The sequence below is a fragment of the Toxotes jaculatrix genome, chromosome 19 (genome assembly GCF_017976425.1).
Source record: "Toxotes jaculatrix isolate fToxJac2 chromosome 19, fToxJac2.pri, whole genome shotgun sequence".
In the NCBI taxonomy this organism is placed as follows: Eukaryota; Metazoa; Chordata; class Actinopteri; family Toxotidae; genus Toxotes; species Toxotes jaculatrix.
The window spans coordinates 10,770,947-10,796,045 of NC_054412.1; the positions used below are offsets into that span (position 1 = coordinate 10,770,947).

Genomic DNA, 25,099 nt, shown 5'->3' on the forward strand with positions numbered 1-25,099 from the left:
TGACCACTCCAGGACCGTCTCAGGTTTCTGACTCGCGGGTCCAGGTAAATTTAGTAAGACGCTGTCCACTTGCACACAGCAGTCAGACTCTTGACATGCTCCAAGAGTGAAGACACAACTTCTAGACGAGACCACACTTGAGGAGTTTCATACTTATACAACTTCTGAGAGGTTGCTATACAGACAAGAGATCTACAGCTGGGATCAAACACATTATGGAATCATGATATCAGCAGAGGATGGTGAAGAGTTAGATGAGACTGTTGAACAATATGCCACTGACACCACCTGGAGTTGGGTAAAGTGATTTGTAAATTTTTTGCATGTGTGGAAGAAAAACAAAAGTATGAATTATGGGTAATAGACTATACACCTTGATGAACTCAATCAGTAGATCCAGAGTTGAAATTCTTAAGTATTATGCTTTTACATGCACATAGTTTACAACATGAGTGGAATGAAATGAGAAAAACAGTTTAGATACATGTATGCATGCAAGCTCATGTGTTTGTGTCCTGTCTTTACTCCATGACAGGACTAAAGGACAGGACTAAAGACATTCAGTATTTATCCTCTGTTTTCATTCAAACTTATCATGAATAAAATAGTAGCGACAACTTTTTAAAAGCCCTGGAGCTAGTTCTTAGAACGGAGACAGTGAAACCAGGGGTGTTGTGCTTCAATAATCCCCCATGTAAGACGATCTGCTCCGACTGAAGCTTGGGAAGGAGAAGAAGGATGTGGTTGGCAGGAGAAGAACCTGATGGATCAGGTGGTCTTCTCACCCCTTCTGTGGTTTTCTGAGTTTAAGTATTTGGTTTGAAGGGATTGTACCTTGGAAGAAAACAACACATTTGTCCAGCAAATTGACAACTTGCAACTCAGATTCATTGGTTTCATTAGGTAAGATAAAGGCTATGAAGTATCTAAGTATCTAATCACAGATGTTTTCAACTACATGTATTTGTGAGTCTACTGTATATTTACAGATTTCAAAGTTCTTGATCAGTTTGTAAACAAAATACCCTACAAGATAGTGGACGCTTGTATTTATTTATGAACTATGCACATTTTAAATCCTGAGTTAATAAAAACAAAATGTTCATCTAATTTTGTCCTCCTTTTCACATTCTACAGCAACAACTCAGCAATATTACAGCCAGGAGGAGGTTTAAACCCCTAGCTAATGCTCATAATCTCACTAATTAAGGACAAAGAGTTTTTTCCTTTTAATCTCTGTATCAGGGTTTGGCAGTTCCAGTTAATGTTTCTGTCAGGTCTTATGACTCTCAGGCCAGAATAGCCTGAGCCAATCAGAGGCCTTGATATCAACCAAGTGTGTAAAAAGATTATGCAATAAATTGAAATGACATCTATACAGACTAACCCGTACCCGTAGTTCATAAATAAATACAAGCATCCACTATCTTGTAGGGCATTTTTGGGAGACGTTAGTATGTAGAGTAATCAAATGGTTGCCTTGATACAGTACGATTGCTGCGAGGGAAGCGGTCAGCAAAATGTAAGATAGTTTAGTACTCTGGAAATCTCAACCAAATGAAAATGAGCTTTATGTTCTTTCCTGCTGACAAATGTTGCGGAGTGATTTAGTGACAATGTTATGTGACAGCTTGTTTCTTGTAGTCTGATATGGGTCACGCTACTGGCCATACATGTTAAAAATGAAATTGCCATCATGTGCTGTTTTGTGTCCTGGGTACATGGCTGAGTTCAGCTCTTCTTGGCAAAGCAGGTTGTTCTTACAAACAGTGTCAGTGAGGGCAGCTGTGGGGCTCATGTGTCCTTTAGAGAATCCAGCGACACTGACATAAGGACTGGCATGGCGACAGTCTGTTTATGTAGCACTGCCAGTATAGACAGACTGCTGGTAGTACTTTACCACTATGGGGTGTGTCATATCTAATTATTAAAGGATTGTTTGCAGATTCACTTTGTAAGCAAGATGGAAACAGTTCATGTCACGTTTGTTAGCTGATCTAAAAGAAAGTAGACCTCTGACAGGCAGAAAGTCTTTAGTTATTGCTTTATTATGTTTTTTTGTCAGTGTAACTTTCAGGGTTAACATCTTTCATATTTATAAGTTGTTTTGAACTTTAGCTACAGATAAGAGAAGCACTGTCTTACAAAATACTTTACCCATTGCTTATATTTAAAATTTGCAGTGAGGAAAAAAAATACTCAGTGTGAGAGAGAAATGTCAAAAGCACACTTTGTGTGCTGCATCTCACAAGAAAGGCCCCAGTTTAATCAGGGTTTATGGAAAGTGGAAACCACATGACAGTACATTTTACATAACATATTATGCCGTAAAAGGAATACTGTAGCTATTCCAACAATCTTCCCATTCATAAAACTGCTTAACGTCAGCTGAGGTTCCAGGTTGCTGCAGCTTCAGCACTTTAACGAGACAAAGTGGTAATGAAACTAAACATAATGAACGTGCAAGGTAGTAAACCACAAAACACACGTTCACACATACACACACACACACACATATACAACCAGAGCAGTACAAGATGAGACAGCAGCTGCGACAGTGTACAGTGTGGCATTTTGACATGCACTTCTTGTTACTCAACAACTTATCAACCTGCAAACTAGTTCCAACTCATGAACAAAACATGTTTTTGTCATCTGGTTGCTATTTTTTCCTCCTTAATTTGAATTCACAACAGTGTCATCTAACAGAGAGCTCAGCGTTGGTAGACTGTGATGGAAAAAGCCAAACATTCTTCCTTTTCTGGTTTAGCCCAGAAGGACTGCTTCACAGTCTGGAAAAACAATTAGTTTCTGTGCGCACGCACGCACACACAGACACAGACACACACACGCACACACGTTGAACTGACACTTGTTATAGAAGAGCTGCACGTGAGGCTGTTGTAGCCTGTAGTCTATCAAATGTTTGGCCCGTTGCCAGGAGGTCCTACATAAAGAGAGAGAGATTTTGTTGTCCAGATATTTTGGCTTCATTCCCACTTCTTACACACACACACACACACACACACACACACACACACACACATTTAACAGCTTAGTAGACCTACATGTAGATGCACTTAGTGCATCTATATGTGCCTCACTGTGTGTGTGTGTGTGTGTGTGTGTGTGTGTGTGTGTGTGTGTGTGTGTGTGTGTGTGTGTGTGTGACTGATTAAATATTTGGTTCAGCTCTGCATAAATGCAAACACCAGTCACCCACATCCTCCTGAAACACAGTCTCACCGCAGGGTCTCAGGCTACAACTGCTAACATCGCATGTGCCACCAGGCAGGGCTGTGATTGGCCAGAAAGATCACCTCACTGCATCAGACTGACTCGGTGACTCGAAGTGCTGACGTAGCCCCTCTATTTCCCGCCGTCAGAGCAGAGAGTAACTGCTGGAGACCATTTCCTCCCGTGCTCTTTAAACCGAGACGCAGTAGCGTGGGAAGGTTGCGCTGAAACTCACAACACAAAACGTTTTTGTTATAGGATAAAAATCACAATTTCGTTAACTCAAATTACAAATTAAAGACAACCTAATGAAAAAAGTAGAGAATTAGTGGCATTTCGGGGCTCGGCCGACTTGTATAAATAAATAATTAATATAATAATGAATTGAATAAAAATGAATATAAGTCATAAAACACACCAAAATCTTAAAAACTTTTGAGAATACCAACTATGACGCAACCGCTTAAGTGGCTTCAACAATGTGAGCGAGCGGCTGCTGTTTTGTTGCCACTGTGGCGGCCGAAGCGATGAGTTTGGCAACGCAACAGCTCAACAGCTGATTGGTCAGGAGGCGGGTTTCCGCTGCAGGTGATGTCAGCCCCTGACAAGGCTCCGCGAGATAGAGAGAGCGAGAGAGGCGGACTCAGTCAGTGAGAGAAATGAGAGTCGGTTTGACTTAAATAGTCCGTTTTTTTCTTTTTTCTTTTTTTTTGACGCTATAACTCGATGACAGCGAGTCAGGGGCTACATCACAGACTCAGACATCACCTCTATAGGGAAACAACTCTTCTATAATGTGTTGTTGTGCTGTCACGCGCCGCTGAGGAAACGCCAGTCTCCGTGTGTTGGTAAAGGCTGTCAGCATATTCAGCTTTAAAAGGTAGGGGTCTATATTTGTAATGTGTTTGACTGCACCTGGCCGTTTAAATGGTATGAGCGATGAATGGACCTTATCTGCTCTGTTTTTCTCACAGCTGGACATACCTGTCATGATCAATACTGTGTCCTTGTAGCTATTAATCATTTATCATACATTGCTTACATTTTCCATTCGCACTGTTGTACTGTTAGGATGATATGAGTCAGCAATTCACATAATAATATTTGATATTTAAATTTATTTCTCTTTAAAGGTGTGGTTGGATTATTTGGAGCTGAAGAGTAACTGTTAGGGACATGTAGTCATGTGTATGAGTCTTTTTATTTAAACTACTAATTCATCACTTACATCCTCCGCCTCCAGGCTGAGGCTTTTAATTTTCTTAAATACATTTTAGGTCTGTAGATTATATTTTGTGGGGCATGTCTGTGTCGTAAAAAGGGACTAATGAGACTTGGTGAAAACGAAAGTCTCCCTGCTCATACAAGCAACACATGATCTGCTGAGTGGCCCAGCCAGATTCCAGCCTGCAAGGAAATCTTCATAACTGCAGCTTTTTAAATCCATTGAACTCATGAGCAAACCACATCCAAACCACTAAAGGCTCTGTTTAGTTGTTCTGTAAATAAAGGGTACAGTTTTAATCACCACAAGTCATTTTTTAAACCAAGCAGTCCTGTCAGTGTTTTGAGACATTGTTCCTCTTTTTTTTTCATCTCATCTGTAAAATCTATTTTTGGGTGACGCTGCCTTGAAGCGTGTAGCATTGTTTCAAAGCAAAAGTCCTCTGCTTTGAAAATCAGCTGGGTTTACTGACAGCTTTGTAACTCAACACCTCAGTGAGAAGTGCAATTAATAATTTAATGTGGTGAAGGTCATCTATAAGAGATATTTCAAGATTCAGACATGGCCCTGACTCCTCCGATTCATTTGCTGGTCTAAAATTAGGACTCCTGGTTTTCTGTAAGGGGCCTCTTCTCCTGGTCACATGTTCTCAAAGAGGGGGATGGGGGGGTTAATGTTGGCATTGTTCTAGGCCTCTCTTCCCTTGTGCTGCAATCATTTTTGGGGCCCACTGCCAACTGAGTCAAGGTCAGACCCCCCTTCCTTGTATTAGACAAGAGTTAAGCTATACAAGTGTAATTTATCACATTTGGCCATTGGTGTTTTTAAATTTATTTAATTTATTTCCTTACATTCTTTACCTCACTCTGTGCTAATATTGCTCAGCGCTAAAGCTATATGCATAATGTCTTATTCCTTACAGTAGTTTGTTTTAAAGTAAAACTGTCACAGATATTTAGTGGGGAAATGTTTTTAACTCAGATGTAGAGAGTAGTACTTTAACACAGGGTTAATACTTGAGTGGAGAATCTGTGTGCCTACACTGAATAATGTGTAGTGATAACTGTGTTTATTGGCATGTCATATATCAGAGAGAACAAAAGATCATTGTCTTTTTTTCTGATATTTTTGCATGTTTTTACTTTGAAAGCCCTTTGTCAGTAAATTTGACTTGATTCAGAAATTAACAACAACAACAAAAAAGAACATCAGGACTAAATGTTAAAACTAACAGGAAGACCGTTTTCATGGTTTAAAGCCTCAGAAAAGATAACTTGTTTCTCCATGACTCAAAAACTCAGCTTATCTGCTTCATCGGGACGATGTGGGTGCGGTTTTATCAGATTTCAATGACAGTGACCAAACAACAAATGTCATCAGATTCTGATTCAGATGTTGCTAAATACAGATTGGTGCTTTTACATGACATCACCTTTTTATTCAGCTGAGTCCACTTCCACTTAAAACAAGAAAAGAAAGAAAAGCTATAGAAATTGAAGCTGATTGAGAAAATACGTTTTCAGGGGCTTCAAGGACTGAACTACATTGAAAGAACAGAAATGTGATCACACCACTTTTATCTTATGTTACTCTGCGGACATCATTAGTCCACAAACAAAAACTGTGTACAGTGTTTGAATAACATAGACTGACAAAGTGGTCTGTAGGTGTTAGAGGACAATGGAAAGATGAACAGCATACTAATCCTCACCCTGAGTCAAGTATTTGTGCGACAGTATCCATTTTCCTCAAATGACATTTACATTGACAACATTGACAGCTCTTTTCACACGTCGCCGAGGTGTTTTTGATCTCACAGCGCCTTAGTTTAGCTCTGCACCTCCTTCACCAGACGAGCACAGACTGGTCTAACTTGGTATGTCCTTTGACCTCTGGCATCTGAATGGAAAACAGTTGGACTGGATTTCCAGACTTGTCAGAAAGGGTAAAAGAGGCTGGGAAGGTCAAAGTGGCAATAGGTTCTTTTTACAGTATGTAGGCCACAGACTGTTACTGATCAGTTACTGAACAGGAACCAGCCACTATGTCCTCTGTCCTCAGTCATACCAGTCATAGTGCTGCTCAAAGACTGACTCCAGATCAGAGTATAAGAATAACTTCACCTCACTTCCAAGGACAGTTATGTGAAGGAGTGTTATACGTCATCAGTGGCTTGATTGACAGACTGAAGAATGGTACGGCAGTTGCCTGATCATAAACACCTCCTCCTCTGGAGTTCACGCCATGGTTGTGTCCGGTGTTGTGGAGCTTAGTAATCACGATTGCGTGATTTAAGTTGCAAATTTAGACCTTTTGTTATGGATGTAGTTTAAAGTTTTAACGCTGAATCATTTCTTTTGTCCTCCATCAGACCCGCCAGACCATGAACTACGTGGGCCAGCTGGCAGGCCAGGTGTTTGTCCAGGTCAAAGAGCTGTACCGAGGCCTCAATCCCGCCACCTTATCCGGCTGCATTGATGTCATTGTAGTGAGACAGCCCGATGGCTCTCTGCAATGCTCGCCCTTCCACGTTCGCTTCGGCAAGATGGGTGTCCTCCGGTCCCGAGAGAAAGTGGTAAGGAGATAAAAACAAGTGATTTTTTTCAGGTAAAAGTTCAGTGTTGTAGTTTGTTCAACTCTTAAATTCTCGTCTTCGCTCCCCTTCTCTCTCCTCCAGGTGGACATGGAGATCAACGGAGAACCTGTGGATCTACATATGAAGCTTGGGGACAATGGAGAGGCATTCTTTGTGCAAGAAACAGAAAATGATCAGGTACGAAGAACATTACTTTTCCTTTGGTGGCGACAGCTGTAACAGTGTCTGCATGTTAAAACATTTTGTGCATAACCATAATTGTTTCAGCACTGGCCTAATCATTACTGTCTTAGCCTGCAGGGGAAAAACTGACAGAGCAGTAAAGCACTTTGGAAAAATGGTCTAGACTGTTATATTCGTTGTAATTCAAATGGTAATACAGCATTTCAGTTCATTCATTGGCGCACGTTGATTCAAATGAAAACACACACCACTCTCCACCCCTGTGATGTGCTGAAACTTAGACACACCCATGTTTACAACCGAGAAGCATTATCCAAACTGTCTTTCTCTTCACACGCAGTCATAGTAGTTTCAACAAGGTCACGCTGTGTGCAGAGTTGGCACAGAAGCCAGGAATGTTTTCCTTTCCTTTTTGGCTGAACAGCAATCCTCTGTTCATTAGCAGCCGAGAGTCCTGAATGTGGCACTTTCCGATCCAGGCTTTCTGACCTATATTAAATGCTGTGGCCTCAAGATTGAGATGGAGTGCAGGTTCTTTGCAAAGAAATATGCTTATAGAAATTTTAAGTAGAGCCTGTGCATTTGTGAGATTGGCTTGACTATTAGAGAAATGCTTAAAGGTTGACAAATTAAATAGGTGAAGTCAGAAATCCTCTGTTCTTTGTAGTTATGCTTGTTTTATGAGAACCATTCAAAACTCAGTTTAAAATTCTTTTTCCTCAGTTCTTGGAAAGCTGGCGTTTTCAGTGTTTTGAGTTGTAGAATATAAAAAGTTGCGTCATGTGTGCTGTCACAATAATATTTTTTTTAAATTTTTTTTTAATTTTTTTTATTGCACACACATGAGGATGTGTGTAGCCGAAAGACATAAACAAGCTCTGAACTACTGAGGTTGGGGCCTGGCTTCAACAAGGGAAATGGGTGATTTATTCTCCCCAGAGTGGTGTCAGATTCCCAGCCGTGGAAGAGAAAGGAGGGGAGGAGGACTGTGTCTCTGAACCCTTTTTCTTGGCACAGGGAAGAAAAACGTGAGGGTGCATTGTCAGACCACAAATCTTTCGGTTGTACCACAGTTTTTTCCTTCACTCTCTCTCTCTTTTTCTCTCTTTCCATGCCTCTGCACACACACACACACACACACACACACACACACACACACACACACACACACACACACACACACACACACACACACACATTTAAACTCCCCCTTGCTTTGACAGCAGGAGACCCTCCTGGAAAGCCTTTTCCTTTCCTAGAAGGAGGGAACATAAAATAAAATAAATGTCCTGTCACAGAGGAAAGGATTGTGAGGAACTGTTTTGGATTGGCTATTTCATTTTGCGGGCAAAAAATAGCTAGAATCCATGCCAGACAAGATATTTTGGAAGTAGTGTTTTGTTTTTCAGTGTGTATGCATACGTGTCAGTGTTTGAAGTTAGTGCTAAAGGTAATATCACTGAATATCAGTTTTTATTTGGTCTAAATAACAACAGCACAAATGTAAAATACCTCTATAACATTTAATTTCAGCAAATTTCAGAAATATTTTTTAGCAAATATTTTTTAGCAAATATTTTTTTATACTGTAGTATTAAATCAGTTGTAGTACATATGATTTACTGAAATTGCACAGTTTCTATATGTTGGTAGTCTTTAGTGTGAAGATCTGGTTAAAATAAGAAATGGCATGAGGAAGCATCTCGTCTTCTAGGTCAAATTATTGTAAATAAATTTCAAAGAAAGCACTCATTGTTTCACTTCTGTTTCTCATCTTAACAGGAAGTGGTTCCCTCCTACCTGGCCACCTCTCCAATCTTGTCAGATGGTTGTGTTCTGTTGAGCTCCTCCCTGAAGGGGAAGAGCACTGGGCCACCTGTACAGACCCTGGGCTCCACGGGGAGCAACGGAGAGACCGGCAGCGGAATGATGAAGAAGAGGAGGAAGAGGAGGAGGAAGGCTCGTGCAGACAGCATGAGGAGAGAGGAGAGTGGAGACTATTCGGAAGACGAAGACATGTTCACCATAGACATCAGCTCCGATGAAGGGACGGAGATGGAGGGCAGCAGGTGAGAAACTGCGGAGAGAGAGCAGAGGGAAGCAAATGAGTGTGAGGGCGTTGGTAAGAGGAACAAAGAAAGCAAAAAGAAAGGATGTTAAAAAGTGAAGTAACTGGAAATCGTGGAAAAACAATGACATACACGTGAGGAGTAAGCGACGCACGTGACAGAGTGAGGGAGGGGGAAATGGGTGGACAGTGAGACTGTGATAAACAGTACAATACATCACTGAAATGAGCTTTGAGAGCAGCTGTAATGGAACTGGAGTCCATCAGGCAGGAATAAACAGACCAGCCTCTGTAGCAGAAAGGCCTCCAGCTGTGGTTCTGGCACATACACACTGATAAGACAATCAGGACCATATGGAAAACTCTCTATCAGCCCTGTGAGTTTTACTGAACATGAAAGAAGAAGTTTTACATGGGAAAAGAGGAAATAGCTTCACTCTGTGTGTGTGTATGTGTGTGTGTGCTTTTGTGAATGAGTACATGTTTACTTCTGTTTACACACATGTGCATATGTGGCTGCCACGGCGTAACTTGGCCTCTGGTCTGCAGTGGAGTATTTGATCCATAACAGCTTAGCATGTGTAGTATGCAGGTCAGGCATGCGGCTATAGGATATACATGCTGTATGTTAAAAGTCCACTCGCCATGAGTACAGCAGCAGGTGTAAATACGCATCCAATGACAGATTTTTTTTCATCTCTGCACATGTGTGGGATTCATTACATCTAAATTCCTGTAAAACAACACCAGGATGGCTTTCTCATTTGTGAACAGTTAGACTCAGAATTTTACACAATATTCAAATATCACACTGGGTGAAAAAAGACAGTTGCCCGTTCTTCTGCTGACTCAGTCTCAGTAGAGCATCCTGAGTTGTAGCTTTAAGACATGTTTTGAGTGCAGGCAGATTGGAATAAGTGCATAAGTCCAAAAACAAGTGGCAGCACTTGTTGCCACTTTTTTTTATTTTTGTTTTGGGATTTGGTTGAAAAGTGCTTGTGTTTCAGGTCTACATCTCGGGATGTCTTAAGGGACGAGACAACTGTTGGTTCAACTAGCAGTTCTTACAAACAGGCTGGCATCTACACCCGTTCGGATGGAGAGTGGAGTCCCATCCAGAGGTGCCCAACTCACACGAATAAAAATCTACACACAGCTACATGCTATAATAAACAGAAAATAAACAGATCAGAGTTTTATCATCTCTCCCTCTCTCAGCCCTGGAAACTCTCGCCCCACCTCTCCCAAGAGTGACTCTGAGCTAATGACCAAGCCGTCAGACACAGGCGATCAGAATCCAGCCATGCACTGGGCGTGGGGAGAACTGCCACAGGCTGCCACGGTAACCAAAATGTCCTCTGTGCATACATACAGATAAAGAGTGTCTCTCGTTGTTTTCAGTCCACATTCTCTTCATCCTTTTACCCTGTTTCTCCAGCCATCCTTCCTCCCAGTGAAATCCGACCCTCCATCTGTGTGCCCTGTCTCCATCCCTGTGTCTGAAAGCACACACTTCCGTGTGATTACCCATGAGACGTCTTCAGAACAGTATGGACCCTGCTCTGAAATATCAGCACTCAGACTGCTGATGCCGGAGGAGACGGTAGTCACAGAGGAAACAGTCGACACAGTTGGGATGGAGTCAGAATCCACGAGGATGGAGTCCCAGATAGCAACCTCAGAGACACAGGTTATGACGGGGGGACGTGTGGTGCCTCGTATGATGGCTGACATGGAGGAGACGATGTCGCGTCCGCTTGGCAAGACTGACTCGCCGTCCAAGAAGAAAGGTAACATTTGAAGGGCACTTCACCCAATAACACAATAAAATAACACAAAAAAACTCAATATAGTTTTTATAGTTAATAAAATAAAATCAGTTGTTTTTTTTACTCAAGTGTTTTGAATTGACAAGACAGATAAAAAAACTGACTTCATTGTAGACAAGAGAAGCCGCCATCTCGGTTCTGATGGCATTTACCTGGATGACATCACAGAGCTCGAGCCTGAAGTGGCAGCACTATATTTCCCTAAGAGGTATGTGGACACACGCATACCCAACACAGAGCTGTGCAAAATGACTTGAGAGTTTCTGGTCCATCCTGATAAACACGCCTCCTTTGCTCTGTAGCGAAAGCAGTGCAACGGTGAGGAGCATCTCAGACCCGGGCCTCCACAGCACCAGTCTGTCCCCTCAGTCGGTCAGCTCTGGAGGAGACAGCGGAGTGGACAGCTACTGTGACCCCATGTCTGACTTGCCGTCTATCGCCATCTCTCTGTGTGGAGGTCTTACTGACAACAGGGAGATCACTAAAGGTAAGATTCTCCAAACGACTGATGTCTAGATGTCACGCTCAGTGTTGTAAGCTGTAGCAGGGGGACAATGAACAAATAATGTGTATGTGTGTCTTCACAGAGCAGTTCCATGAGAAGATCATCTCCTACCAGCAGTTTGTGGAAAACCCCTCCATCATCGATGACCCCAACTTAGTTGTAAAAATAGGCTCCAAGTAAGACATTCTCACTTGTTCGAATAAGAAAATATTTGTGTCTCGATAAAGGCTGTTAGCTTTATAAGGATTTATGTGCCACACCGTGCAGTAAAAATGACCATGTTTTCGTTATTCTGTGGGTCCATGAGGTTTTTGTAAAGAAATTTAGGGGTTTTTTTTGCATAATTTATGGAAGTGATATAAATATATTTTGTTATCTCCTTCAGGTACTATAATTGGAGCACTGCGGCCCCACTTATGCTGGCTATGCAAGCCTTTCAGAAGCCTCTGCCAAAGGTAAGAAATTGATAAGCACACAGCACAGACACTCATGTTTCAGGCCCTAGGTTGGTTGTATTGCCTGCATACCACTCCCCCTTTTGGTTGAAACTGGTACTGCATCCTGTGTGTTCATATCTCTAGACATAGACAGTACTTCTACTCATCTATTCAATATGCTGCTTAGTGTCTAGGTTGCAGTATATAACCTGAAATCCTTTAGTGCAGCCTCAGTCAGACAAACTTCCATTGAATCTGTCCTGTCTGGCCACTCAATTTAAACTTTGTCTTCCCCTCTGTTCTCCCTCCTTCTTATTTTATCACTCCCTCCTTCTTTGCTTCATCGCTACATCTGTTCATCCATTAATCAGTCATCTTGCCTCACTTATATTCACTCTGGCTTGGAGTTCCTTCTTTGTTGTGTGACCGGTGTGCTGGGTTACAGCTCTGTATGTCAGAACCAGTGCTCACTTTTTTCTCATGTCCCTTTCTTCTGTTGTTTACTTTCTCTGCCTCCCTCATTCTCCCTCCCCCTATCAAACACCACCCACGCACTTGCTTTCTCTCACTCTGTCCACTTTATTTTTTTCCCCCATTCCGGTCACAGACACATTTTTGCTTCTGTGTCACTGTTTGTTGATTTATGGTCTGGTTTCAGTTTTTTAAGTGTGTTTTTATGGCGTTGTGGTTGTTTGGGGTTGTGTGCTCCACTCCAGGCCGCGGTTGAAAACATCATGAAGGAGAAGATGCCAAAGAAAGGAGGGAGGTGGTGGTTCTCCTGGAGAGGCAGAAACAACAGCACCAAATCGGTAATTTCTATGTTTCTGTTGATAAAGTCAAAGTTTCTGTAGGTGATGGTCTTTTCTCGGTCTGTGGCAGCCATGTAAATAAAAAAACAAGTCACTGTTAACAGACCTGAAACTGTGATTATTCCTTATTTAACAGACTTATATGCCATATGTTGAGTAAATGAGTGAGTAACACAGATTATCTTGTTTTGTAGGATTCAGTCTCTGAGCATGGGGCCTGTGGTTCTGCTGAGCAAGCTGGGAAAATGACAAGCAGGTAAAAAACATCCCTGGCTAAAAAAAAAATAATAATAAAATCTCATAGCCAAGGACTGAACAACTGATTAGTTAACTGATTAACTTTCCTATAAATATCAACCTCATCCCGTCTGAAAATAGGCATAAAGAAGAATCGTCCTCAAGTGATGAAGACCACATAGCAGCCAACCAGAGCACTCCCACCATCCAATCAGAGCCTGGGCTCGCATCAGGAGGCGTGTCTTACAAGAAAACACTACGACTCACATCAGAGCAGCTGGTGAGGACTTTGGTTGGAGTACTCTGCAGACTTATTTAGTCATTATAAGAGTTCTTACCTTCATATATCATTTGTTCTTTTCTTTCTCACACACACACAGATGTCTCTCCAGCTGCAGGACGGTCCTAACGATGTCGTGTTCAGTGTGACCACTCAGTACCAGGGAACATGTCGCTGTCAGGGAACCATCTACCTGTGGAACTGGGACGACAAGATAATCATCTCAGACATAGATGGAACCATCACCAGGTGAGTGATACACATAAATATATACTGTGTACATACATTTACATTTACATCTGCATCTACAACACAGTTGAACTGGAGTGAAAGTGGAGATACATATGGCAGAGTCATCTGAAAGCTGTGTACCCCTGTGGCCTAAATTACTTTTTAATGGATTGGAGGCCTCAGTAGGATCAAACCATCTTTTCACATCAGCATCGTTTGTCATTTTCACTCACTATTGACATTGGGGCAGTTTTCGATTTTTGTCTAAAGATTAAACACACACGGCTTCCTGCATGCCAAGATTTAACCTTTGATTTTTTCCGCAGTGAGATAAATGACATGGAGTGAGCAGATCAACGGCCCGGTTTTCATCTAACTTTTAACCTTCTCTCATCCTAAAAAGAATGTTTTCATATCTCTCTTCTTTTTGTCCAGGAAATCAGTTTTTATTATTCTTTTTCGTACTAAAGAACAGACACTCACATGATCAAATATCACTTGTGTGTTTGTCTACAGGTCAGACACATTGGGTCATATCCTGCCCACTCTGGGAAAAGACTGGACCCACCAGGGCATTGCCCACCTTTACCACAAAGTCAGCCAGTAAGCTTTCATTTATTAACACACATCTGATTGTTTTTTATCAAAGCTAAAAATGTTTTTATAAGCAAAGCGTAAATGCACAAACGGCTAGAGGATTCTGTACATATTTTATTTTGGACTCTCGCTCCACCAGAAATGGCTACAAGTTCCTGTACTGCTCAGCTCGAGCCATCGGCATGGCTGACATGACCAGAGGATACCTCCACTGGGTTAATGAGAGAGGCACCATGCTTCCCATGGGCCCCGTTCTTCTGAGCCCCAGCAGCCTCTTTTCAGCTCTGCACAGGTATCTCATCCAGACGAACACGCACATGCACATATTTCTGTAAAGTAAGCTTTCATAGCCTTCTGTGACTTAAGGTTTGTTGTGCTGTGCTGATTGTTGGATGCTGTTATATCTTTGTGCTGTGTGTGTGTGTGTGTATTTGACAGGGAGGTGATTGAGAAGAAGCCAGAGAAGTTCAAGGTGGAGTGTCTCAATGATATCAAGAACCTCTTCTACCCCAACACACAGCCTTTCTATGCAGCGTTTGGCAACAGACCAACGGTATGCACACACACACATCTGCACTTCTTGTTTACAGTACAGTTGATAGTATCTGAATTTGCTGGTGCTCAATGTAAAATTTATTCTATCTTGAGTTTTATATTTGAATAGCAAAGCCATTTATGCAGACTGTTGTATTATGTATATTATCTCTGACATTAAATCCCTTTCTCTTTTTATATTTGTAGGATGTATATTCCTATAAAGAAGTAGGAGTGCCACTTAACAGGATTTTTACAGTTAACCCCAAAGGCGAGCTGGTGCAGGAGCACGCCAAGACCAACATCTCATCGTAAGTCTTGCACATAGTTTACATCATCTATCCTGGGAATTACTTTAGAGAAGATCTTTAGTTTGTTTGGTCATTGCGTCTGATTGTTTCATCCTCCTCTCCTCTCTTCAGCTACGCACGCCTAGGCGAGGTGGTGGACCATGTGTTCCCCCTGAAGACGCGAGCCTCCTCCTCAGACTTCCCCTGCTCAGACACCTACAGCCACTTCACGTACTGGAGGGAGCAGCTCCCCCGGGTGGATCATCAGGGAACTACACCTCCACAGACTCCCAGTCCCGGCAGCTGACTAACTGTGGCCTGCTGAGCGACTCCCTGCAGGGCGGAGCGCTCACTGACTGACTGTGTGCTTGAGATGTTGCAGTCATTTGGACAGTGACGGTTACATGTGTGTGTGTTACGTGTGTGTGATATGAATCTGTAGATTTTTGTAATAGATGGAGCACTTTTTTTAAGTGCACAGTAGAGAGTCAACCTAGAAGGCCAATCTGCTGTGAATAGTCTTATAACGCACAACATGGATGTAAGCGCACTTTTATCCAAAGATGGCTTCTGTGGTCATCTGATTAGATGTATGTATATGAGAAACTATACTAATTTATTCAGGCAGCTTAGCACGTATATTATTTTGGAGTGAGTGTTGACATTATCTCAGTAGCTAGAGTTTCCACACAGTTTCGATGACATCTGTTTATAAGTGCTTCAGAACAATACTGTGCATACTTCAGAAAGCAAGTTACTTCAGCTTGTGCCAAATGTAGAATTTATTTTCGTACTCTGAACTTTTTTCAGTCCAGACTGTTACGGATCATCAGTCAACACAGAAATGCAAATACATAGCTAGTTTTACTTTATAGAAACGTGTGTTATTCTGTCTGAAAGAAACTAATCAAGTCAGTATTAAATATTAAATATGTACTACAGAGCACAGCGAATGAATGGGCATCTGTTGAGGTGTGGTAGCTAACAAAAGGACAGTCGAAATGAATGTTTATCGTTGAGAAAATTGATGCTGACAAGAAAACAAAGCACAAGTTTTTTAATAGTCATAATCATCAGTTTTATCTAAAAATCACGTATCAATCACATAACAACGTATCTGTATGTGCAAGAGGCATTGCTGGATGATTTTGTTTTTAAGTGCGAGTCACCGTGTGTTTGTGTTTTGATCAGAATGTCATTTTGCAAAACGTCTTGTAATTTATTTATACGCTCAAAGTTTATACAGAAACACGTCGATCGTCGTTGCCTGTATGACGGTCACATGTTCTGCTCTTCAAGATGACACTTAGTTTCATAAAGTGTGTTGTATTTATTTTATAATTTACCTGATGAGCAACTGACTGACATAAAAACATAGCTTTTACTGTGCTGTTACTGCCATTCCTCGTGGAACATCAGCATCAGCTGAGAGAGGACAGGAGGCCACAGCATTAAAATGAACGTCTGACCTTTTTCTTTTTTGTTTATTTTCTCTGTTACAGACACTTGAAGAGGAATCTTTATTTCTTACAATACAACAGACAACATGTGGTCATTAATGTGAGCTGCTATCATGGTGACCCATATCATTGCCTTTATAGTTAACAAAACCACCTGAATAGTATCAGTACAGTCGGTGTGAGTAAACCTGTAGTTTATGAGAGGATGTGTATATAATGCTTTAACAATGTTATTCTTTCTATGAAAGAGCTAAAAGAGCCTGAAAGTATTTGATTTTTGCCTAAACTGTGAAAATGATGGGTGATTTGCTCGTTCACTCCCTCCATCCCCTCTGTCGACCAGTTCACTGTTAAATTGGTGTAATCAAACTCAATAAAAATGCCTTGTTACATCAGTGATTGTGTGATAATGTTAACATATGTCGACCTCAGCGTTACTTTTTATAACAACGATGACTCCTCAATAAGGTTTATTCTCAACTTTGTGTTCTTCTATACTTCTATCTCTTTACTTGTACCAACAGTCCACTTATGGTTGGCTGATGGAGGCTGGTTGGTTGAGGCTACGGGTGCATATGGAGCAGGTGGAGCGACAGAGGCTTGACAGGGTGCAGGTTTACCCCAGCAGGCCTCCTCTTTCCAGCCTCCATTTCATGCTCATGAATTTTTTGCTCTATTCATGAGCAATTAATTAAATCATTTGTAAGTAATTTGGTTAATTGCAGGTAGACACACAGAAGTTAATTTGATTGCAATTAGAGCCTCATGAATAACATTTCTCACAAATCCTTAAGGAAAAAAAGGAGACAACACCTGTGATTAATTACCAACAAAGAAGTGAATGTGTCAGGCATAGCCTGGAATAAGGATGTGCTTGAATAAATACTGAATCTGTAATGCAGCAGTACTTTATTTACATACTGAGTGTGCATGTTTATGTCAACATACAGTTTATTCATGCACTTTCCTACAAGCAGCAAAACTCAGCTGTTCTCAGTTCCTCCACTGTCATGCACAACAGTGTGCGGGGTTACTAGAGAGCAGAGGGGGCCGCACTTCACAATGTGCGGGAGGAGTTTCCAAAACCCAGCGACACCATTGGCTTGGGCCCCAGGGTTCTGCACCATACGGAGGTGTAGACTGTTGAAGGAATCTTGGCGACTACGGAAAACGAAAGTCGATGAGGACAAACCACCGTCACCTGCGAGGGCTGTGTTTGTTCCCGTGAAGAATGACGAACACGGTAAGAGACCTGTTTTTGAAGTGGGCTTGTTTTCATCCGGAACACTTGTTGCATCCTTTCGGTTTGTGTTTGCTTTGTCGGAGCTTCCTCTTTCTGTGCAACCAAACGCTTTAAAAGTTAATAGTGACTATAAATTATAAAGCATCGGCAACAGTTTAGAATTAGACTGGATGAGTTTTCTGTTGTCAAGTCTTTTTCCTTTAAGCGGTAAATAGTGAACACAGATCTGTCCAGTAGATCTGAGGTGCATAAGCTGCTGTAACTACTATGTTTCTGATTAGATGTTGCTTAATAGCCACTAAACAGCATTAGACGGTCATAGTACAAAACAGAGGGACTGCAGATAATGAGTCAGTGAGTTGTTTTTGCTCATAACTGGAGAAAAACCCTCGTGTTTTAATATGTTGTAAGATATAGAAAAATACAATGCCTGATCTGCTATTTTTAAAAGTACATTTAAATTTCCCATTTAAAATTGTTAAAATCCACTCCTTCTCCCTCACTGATCAATCCATAATCTATTAATACGCAAACACACTGCTGGAGTTCACTGATAAGTTCATCCTCAGTGCGTACTGGACCACAGTTGGCTTCCACTCATTTACACCTCAGATTTAGGTTTTTCACACAACAATATCTCAAATAAGTGAAGCAATAATAAACAGAATCAGTCTTTCAAACTGTTTTACAACCTGTATAATCTTCTTGTGTAATGCTGACGAAGACAGTAATACGTAACTTTAATAACTCTGTTATACAGCTGGTGTGTATATAAATCAATATTAATTGATAACCTAATAATGTCTCTATTTTCTCAAGGCATTTGAACCTGAAAGGTTTTTTTTTTTGTTAAAATAGAAAGTAGAACAATGGTGTTCTGTGTCGCTTAGTTTCTGTTTGTACCCACAGCAGTTACTAACTACCTTCCCAAAATTTTCTCTTTCTTTTTCTTCTCTCACATACAGAAGTCATAAAGCAGCCTATAAATCAGCCATGTTCCTATTCCACTTGGTTCATTCTTTTTATTAAAGGTGTCAAACATCAACTTTAACTTTAACATTAGTATGGCTCTTTCCTCCAGTATAGGGATTCAGGCAGGGCAGGCCTGGAAGATGAGGAGGAGTTTGTGGATATATTGGATGAGAGGAGGCGAGGCAGTGATCTCGGTCATGCCTTCAGGACCTTTAACCCCCACCCCTACCAAGGAGCCCCACCTTGCTCCGCGGCTGATCTCAGCAAAACCGTGCTTGAATCCCAGTATCTAAGCTATGTGGCCAAAGAGGTGGGACTGTGTGATTTAAAACAAAAAATTTATCTAAGAAGTTTCACACTGCAACATGGAGTATGCTCATTTCCTTGCATCCATTCTTCAGATCGCCATGGAGACGGGCTCGTCGGTGGAGGAGGTGAGAGAGGCAGCTCATGGGATTTTGGAGGAAATGTCTCAAAACCTGCAGCTGGGGTTTATCAGGTTGATGGGCTACACGTTCACCAAGGTGTTCAAGAGACTCTTCACCAGCATCTTTGTCAACATGGACGGCCTCAACATGGTCAGGATGCATTAACTAAGCTCCACAGTAGTTATTACTATAAATCTAGCTACTGTAGATACACAGTTGCAGTTTTATTTGAATTGAAAAATTACTTTTTCTTTTTTTTTTAAATGCATCTTTAATTTTTCTGTCCTCGCAGCTTCAACAAGCCGTTCAGGAGACTCCTGTGATCCTGATGCCCAATCACAGGAGTTATGTGGACTTCTTAATCATCTCCTACATCCTGTTCACCTACGACATCCCTTTACCTGTTATTGCTGCAGGAATTCGCAAGTATCTATTAGAATTAAAACAGCAGAATATGATACATAAAATAGGGTTAAATTACAACATCTCTACTGGATATTAACATTTTTCTTGACTTTCTTTGCTTTCAGACTCTAACTTCTCCCTCTCCTTCTGTTTATGTCTCTATTTCCCTTTCTCTCCACTGTAAAGCTCTTGCAGGGATGAAGATGGTAGGAGAGATACTGCGTCGCTCTGGAGCTTTCTTTATCCGACGTGCCATTGGCTCGGACAAACTGTACTGGGCAGTGCTGTCAGAATATGTGAAAACCATTGTCAGGGTGAGAAATGGCCCCAGTATTCCTCAAAAAGCTTATTTGGCCATCAGGCACTGTAAAGAGTACATCCAACTGTTTAATGTCTTTTCTGTAGAGAGGATATGCTCCTATGGAGTTTTATGTGGAAGGATTTAGGAGTCGCACACTGAAGTCCCTGACGCCTAAGTTAGGTGAGTGTCCACCTGTTAACACAGTGTTTGACCCAGGTAATGCAAACAAGGGTACTTTCATTTCATATATTTAATCTCATGTTTTCATTCTAGGACATCCTTTCATTTTGAACTTGGGCTACATTTGTTAATAGGTGTATGTATATATCCCTATGCCTCTGCCTCTCCTTGTCCTTCACTATGTGTATGTGTCTGCAGGTATGATGCACATGGTGCTGGAGCCCTACTTTAAAGGTGAGCTGTTTGACATCTCATTGGTGCCCATCAGCATCAGCTACGACCGAGTGCTGGAGGAGTCGCTGCTTGCCCACGAGTTACTGGGTGTCCCCAAACCCAAAGAAAGCACCACAGTATGCCACTTTTCTTACTTCAGCAATAATTCATAATGGGTTCACTGAAAGAAGCCTCACCACCTTCCAGCAGTCACTGAGATGTAAAATTGTTTATAGTGAAGGTTAATTGGGTTCAGATGAACCTGACTGGCCCATTACTCCTGCCTGTTCCGAATCATATTTTGTTTCTTGAAGATGTAAAAATGCTTTTTTTCTGTTTATTGTACTTGCAAACAATACTGGGATATGTAGGTTTTGACTTCATTACTTTTTGTCTGAAGGGTTGTGTAAAAATAGAGCTGATTATTCTTACTTGTGATTGGGTCTTTCTCTGCAGGGTCTGCTGAAGGCCAGCAAAGTTCTCCGGGAAGATTACGGCACCATGCATGTGAACTTTGGCCGCCCTCTGTCAGTCAGACAGCTGTGTCAGGGCAAGATAAACCGCTGCCAGTACAATCTCATACCCAGGTTGAAATGTTCTTTTACAAATCTGTGCAAAAAATTCAATCTGTTTTTCTGCATGCGTACCATACTCACCATCCAGGGCTTAAATTAAGCCAGGATTTTAGAAATGCTGAGGTCAGGAGTTCAAATTCCCCTATTAGCTGCCAACCAGACTCTGTATTATTTTTTGAGTATTTTTTTAAAACAAATCACATTCATTCATGTATTTAATTATATTTCCTGTAAATGTTACTTTATCTCCCTACATCAGTGCTGCCACTAAAAAATTTAATTTGTTTAAACAAGTGTTACGATTGTAGAATGTAACCCTTTTCAAATAGTTGTAAACCCTCCAAATTTTCAGCAATGTTATCAAAGGAGTGTCCACAATAGTAGGAACAGTCACAGTCTTCTATTTTCCTGTTCTGACTGCAGCATGGTCTGTTTCTCTGCATCCCTCCTTTCTTCCTGCTCACCCCCTCCTCTACTCTCCCTTTGTTTCTGTTCACAGAGATCTTCCTCAGAAGCCCACTGCAGAGGCGCAGGCCTGCGTGAACTGGCTGGCTCATCTGATGGTACGAACCCAAGAAGAGGGCTCTCTGATCAGCCCGTGGTCCCTGATGGCCTGTGTGTTGCTCCAAGCTCCTATCACAGTCTTAACAGAAGAGGGTCTGCTGTGGCATCAGCTCACAGAAAAAACCCTCTGGCTCAGGAAGCTGGTGCTGGACTACGGCTCTCGTCTGAACTGGCCTGGTGGGTGACAATATGGAGTTCCAACAATATCTTTATGATTTTTTAAAAAGTAACATTTAATAATAACAAAAACATATTCACATTCATGTCCAAATGGTAAGAATACCAAAACATAAACCCTAAATAAATAAATGAGTATTTTAATTATACAAAAAACTAAGGAAGAAAGCCATATAAATGCATAAAAATAAATATAAAATAAAATATATTTAAATTTTTCCACATTGATTCTCATATTGTTTACAGATGTGGGACAGCACTGTTAAACCTGGAGTGAGTTTTATTATTTTGCTTTGCATTTGTGCAAATGCAGCTGCTTGAGCACATGACTGGGATAAGAGTTAAGCTCTCCTTACACTGGGCCTTTGCTGAGGCTTATGTTCACATCTTTTGATTGACCACTAGGTGGCGTTTGAATATTGCATTTCAAGTGAGCCAGACAAAGTTAATGCAGAGAAAAGTAAGTCAGTGCTTCTTCCCACCCCCCTGTTTAAAGTCTGACAGCGTCTCACCTCATCTCGGCTCCTTCAGCCCGGTCTGTGGTAGATCAGACAGATTAGGTGAATGTGAACTGGCACGAGCGTTCAGATTCACTTAGGAGATGTTCTGTGGATTAATGCACTTTAAGTAACTTATCCTAAGAGGACCCCACTGAACTGTTTCACTTTACAGGTGTTGTTTGTGTGCAGACTCACATATGTAGACACATAAACACTCACAGGCATGCACATATAAGCTATTCTGAGGCCAGTCCCCACCCTTTGAAACTCTGAACTGCTTATTAAAGAAAGGTAACGTGGCGGTCATTTTCTGTAGGACGAGCTGCGGACGCAGACGTGATGTCATCCACCGTGGCCCTCCATCGCTCCATAGTTCACCGTAAAGCAGGGCGTGTCTACCTGGTTCAGGACGAAGAGCCGGCCAGGGAGCGTCCAATCAGCCCAGAGGAGGGTGTTATGAGGGTAGCGGCGGCGGTGCTGATGCTGGCCTCCTATAGGAATCAGGCGCTGCACGTTTTTGTGCGTCCGGCCCTGCTCGTGGCGGCCATACACATCACAAAGAGCACACGCAGAGGTGAGGGTTGGACGCTGTGAAAATACTCTTGTACCCTTGTATTTTCCTCCTGCTTCATTGCGACCCACCCTTCTGTTCGCAGACGAGCTCTTCAGCTTCTTCTGCTTCCTGCAGGACCTCTTCTCCCACGAGTTCATCTTCATCCCTGACAAGTTAACTGAGGTAACACCCTCACCTGTCAAGGCTCGGCTTCCTCTGAGCATCTCAGGACAAAGGTCATAAAGAGGATTATTTTCCTCTTAAACACAGTAATACTTTTACTGTGCATGATGGCTTCTTGAGTCGTTGCTTCATTTGCAATCCAGACATGTTGTCTCTGATATTGTGTTAATGTCTGTTTATCAATCAGGACTTTGAGGAGGCGTGCTTCCTCCTGAAGAAATGCGGAGCAGTCCACATCAGTCCGCAGGAAGTGACGCTTTCAGACATGGGGCTGGAGGTGTTGTCCTTCCTGCAAGCACTACTGCAACCATTCATAGATTCCTATCAGGTTCTTCAACTTTTGTTTTCTCGGATTGTGATAACATATTATGCACGAACAGGAAATTCAGGTTATTTAGCAGGGAGAGGATGTAGTCAAGAACATTTTATTTCAGCATTACTGAGTCCAGATTTCTCTGTGAAAACTTTTAAGCTGGTACGTTATTTGAATGCAGGACATTTCCTTTGGGGGGAGGAGGTCTTGTTTCAGCTGATTCCAGTATTTTTAGGCAGCATATTTAAACATGACTACCTCTTAGGTCAACAAAACACAAATGAGTAAATAAGCATACATAAATTTTCAGCTCTTACTACAAGTAGAGAAGAAGAAAGTTTATGTTTTTCTGCCTCATCAGGTGTGTTTTTATGTCCAGGTGATGTTCAGGTACCTATGTGAAGATGAAGCTCATGTGCTCACAGAGAAAGAGTTCCTACCTGCTGTGAGAAACCTGGCTACAAAGCTCATCCTCTCAGGTAAAACAGAAAGTGTGAGAAATTACCTCTGACCTCTAGAGACACCTTCAGCCGTTAAACTCCGCAAATCCCTTCACTGTGATTATTTTTCTGCGTTTTGCAGGTGAGCTTCACACCTATGAAGCTCTTTCATCTGACACACAAAAAAACGTTTTGTCGGGTCTGCGAAGACTGGAGGCTGTGACAAAGTTGAGGGCGTGAGTAATGAGATTAGCTCCCTGCGAATCTGTTTGGTTTTAAGCTCATTCTCTGCGGTGGTTGAGAAGCTGTCTGCACTTCTGATGCCAAAGTTATGCGTGTTGAGTTTCTCCGTCTCGTTTTCTCGTCACAGGTCTGAGCAGAACGAGTACAAAGTGAACAAAGTGGCCGTTAGAAGAATCGGGGACATACTTTGTAAGCTGTGATATTATGATGAGGATAAAGCGGTTGCTTCGTGGCTGTGCCACAGTTTTGCAGATGAATATTTTGGTTTATTTTACTGTACTGCCTTTGAAATACCCTTTTTGTTCACCACAACAGCAGCCTGAAAGATTTCTCTTCTCCTCTCTCACTGTAGCTGGGAAAATCCCTCCCCACATGCTCCAGACGACACCTGACGCAAGACTTTAGTCTCCACTGGAACAGATCCATCTTCAGTATCAGCCCACGGTCCCGTTTACCTCTTCTTGACCCTTTCCCTCTTCTCGTCTTCTTCCTCATCTTTTTTCCTCAGTGCCTTTATGCAGCCTTCAGTAGAACTGCTGCACCTAAACTCTACACTCTGAGCTCTCAGACACAATATTTTATCCTGGATGCCAGACTTAACCTGGCTGCATTCCACTATTCAACATTCACTACCTCCCCCTCTCTGCATCCTTGCTCTCATCCTTTACAGATCTGACAGGGAAAAGATAAGTCTACAAAAACCTGACATGGTGACCCCAAAGGTGACAGTATTACTAATTTAGTTTGATGGCTAGAATCAGAACTAGTTGTTGAAGAAAGACATTTTTTAGATAGAAAACACGAGGTACTGGCGATGCCTGTGGATTGTGACACTGAACTATAATTTTTTAAAAATTTACATTGTGTTAATATATTTTTAACTTCCCGTCCTAGTTTTGTTATTGATTGACATGACTGATAGGATGAATGAGGAAACAAACATGTCTAACTAAAATTGTTTGCTGACATTTTAAGTGCAATCAGATAGAAAACACTGAATTATGACACTTGATTTTATGTAGAATTATATAGCAGTTAAGGTTTAAATAGCACAAGGGCACAAGTCCATAACCCATCACAAATATGTGAGATTTCATTTTGTTTGAGACATTTATTTCAACTTCTTTACATCTCAATAAATGTAAAATGAATGTAACAAAATGCACCATAGATTCTTTATCTTTTTTTTCCCCATACTTAAATATCATTTCTTCTCTGATTCTGTTGGTACTATTCCCTCAGCAACAGTGAGTGACACCAGAGTTGAGAAGTTCAACCTCCTGCCATCTTT

The 25,099-nt window shown here is 41.6% G+C and overlaps 2 protein-coding genes across 4 annotated transcripts; both read left to right on the forward strand.

Moving 5' to 3' along the window:
- The first annotated feature begins 78 nt into the window (after positions 1-78).
- lpin1b (lipin 1b) lies at positions 79-16,907 on the forward strand. Of its 3 annotated transcripts, none has more exons than XM_041063807.1 (20): positions 79-298; positions 6,834-7,037; positions 7,140-7,235; positions 9,024-9,310; positions 10,317-10,430; positions 10,528-10,651; positions 10,748-11,099; positions 11,253-11,346; positions 11,441-11,625; positions 11,726-11,819; positions 12,029-12,098; positions 12,797-12,889; positions 13,084-13,145; positions 13,268-13,406; positions 13,507-13,655; positions 14,154-14,240; positions 14,374-14,526; positions 14,673-14,787; positions 14,976-15,079; positions 15,191-16,907. In XM_041063807.1, the coding sequence occupies exons 1-20, from the start codon at positions 224-226 to the stop codon at positions 15,363-15,365; spliced, it is 2,772 nt and encodes a 923-aa protein (XP_040919741.1). In that variant the 5' UTR covers positions 79-223; the 3' UTR covers positions 15,366-16,907. The 3 variants fall into 3 exon arrangements, with proteins under 3 accessions (XP_040919741.1, XP_040919743.1, XP_040919742.1); XM_041063809.1 differs by lacking the exon at positions 79-298 and adding an exon at positions 840-903; XM_041063808.1 differs by lacking the exon at positions 79-298 and adding an exon at positions 3,880-4,117.
- Positions 16,908-17,664: 757 nt separating this feature from the next.
- On the forward strand, positions 17,665-24,968 carry gnpat2 (glyceronephosphate O-acyltransferase 2). The gene is made up of 16 exons (XM_041063810.1): positions 17,665-17,761; positions 18,843-19,043; positions 19,135-19,311; positions 19,454-19,583; positions 19,753-19,880; positions 19,972-20,047; positions 20,246-20,397; positions 20,717-20,847; positions 21,335-21,576; positions 22,393-22,650; positions 22,733-22,812; positions 23,000-23,140; positions 23,505-23,604; positions 23,708-23,801; positions 23,936-23,997; positions 24,161-24,968. The coding sequence occupies exons 1-16, from the start codon at positions 17,750-17,752 to the stop codon at positions 24,211-24,213; spliced, it is 2,037 nt and encodes a 678-aa protein (XP_040919744.1). The 5' UTR covers positions 17,665-17,749; the 3' UTR covers positions 24,214-24,968.
- The last annotated feature ends 131 nt before the right edge of the window (positions 24,969-25,099 follow it).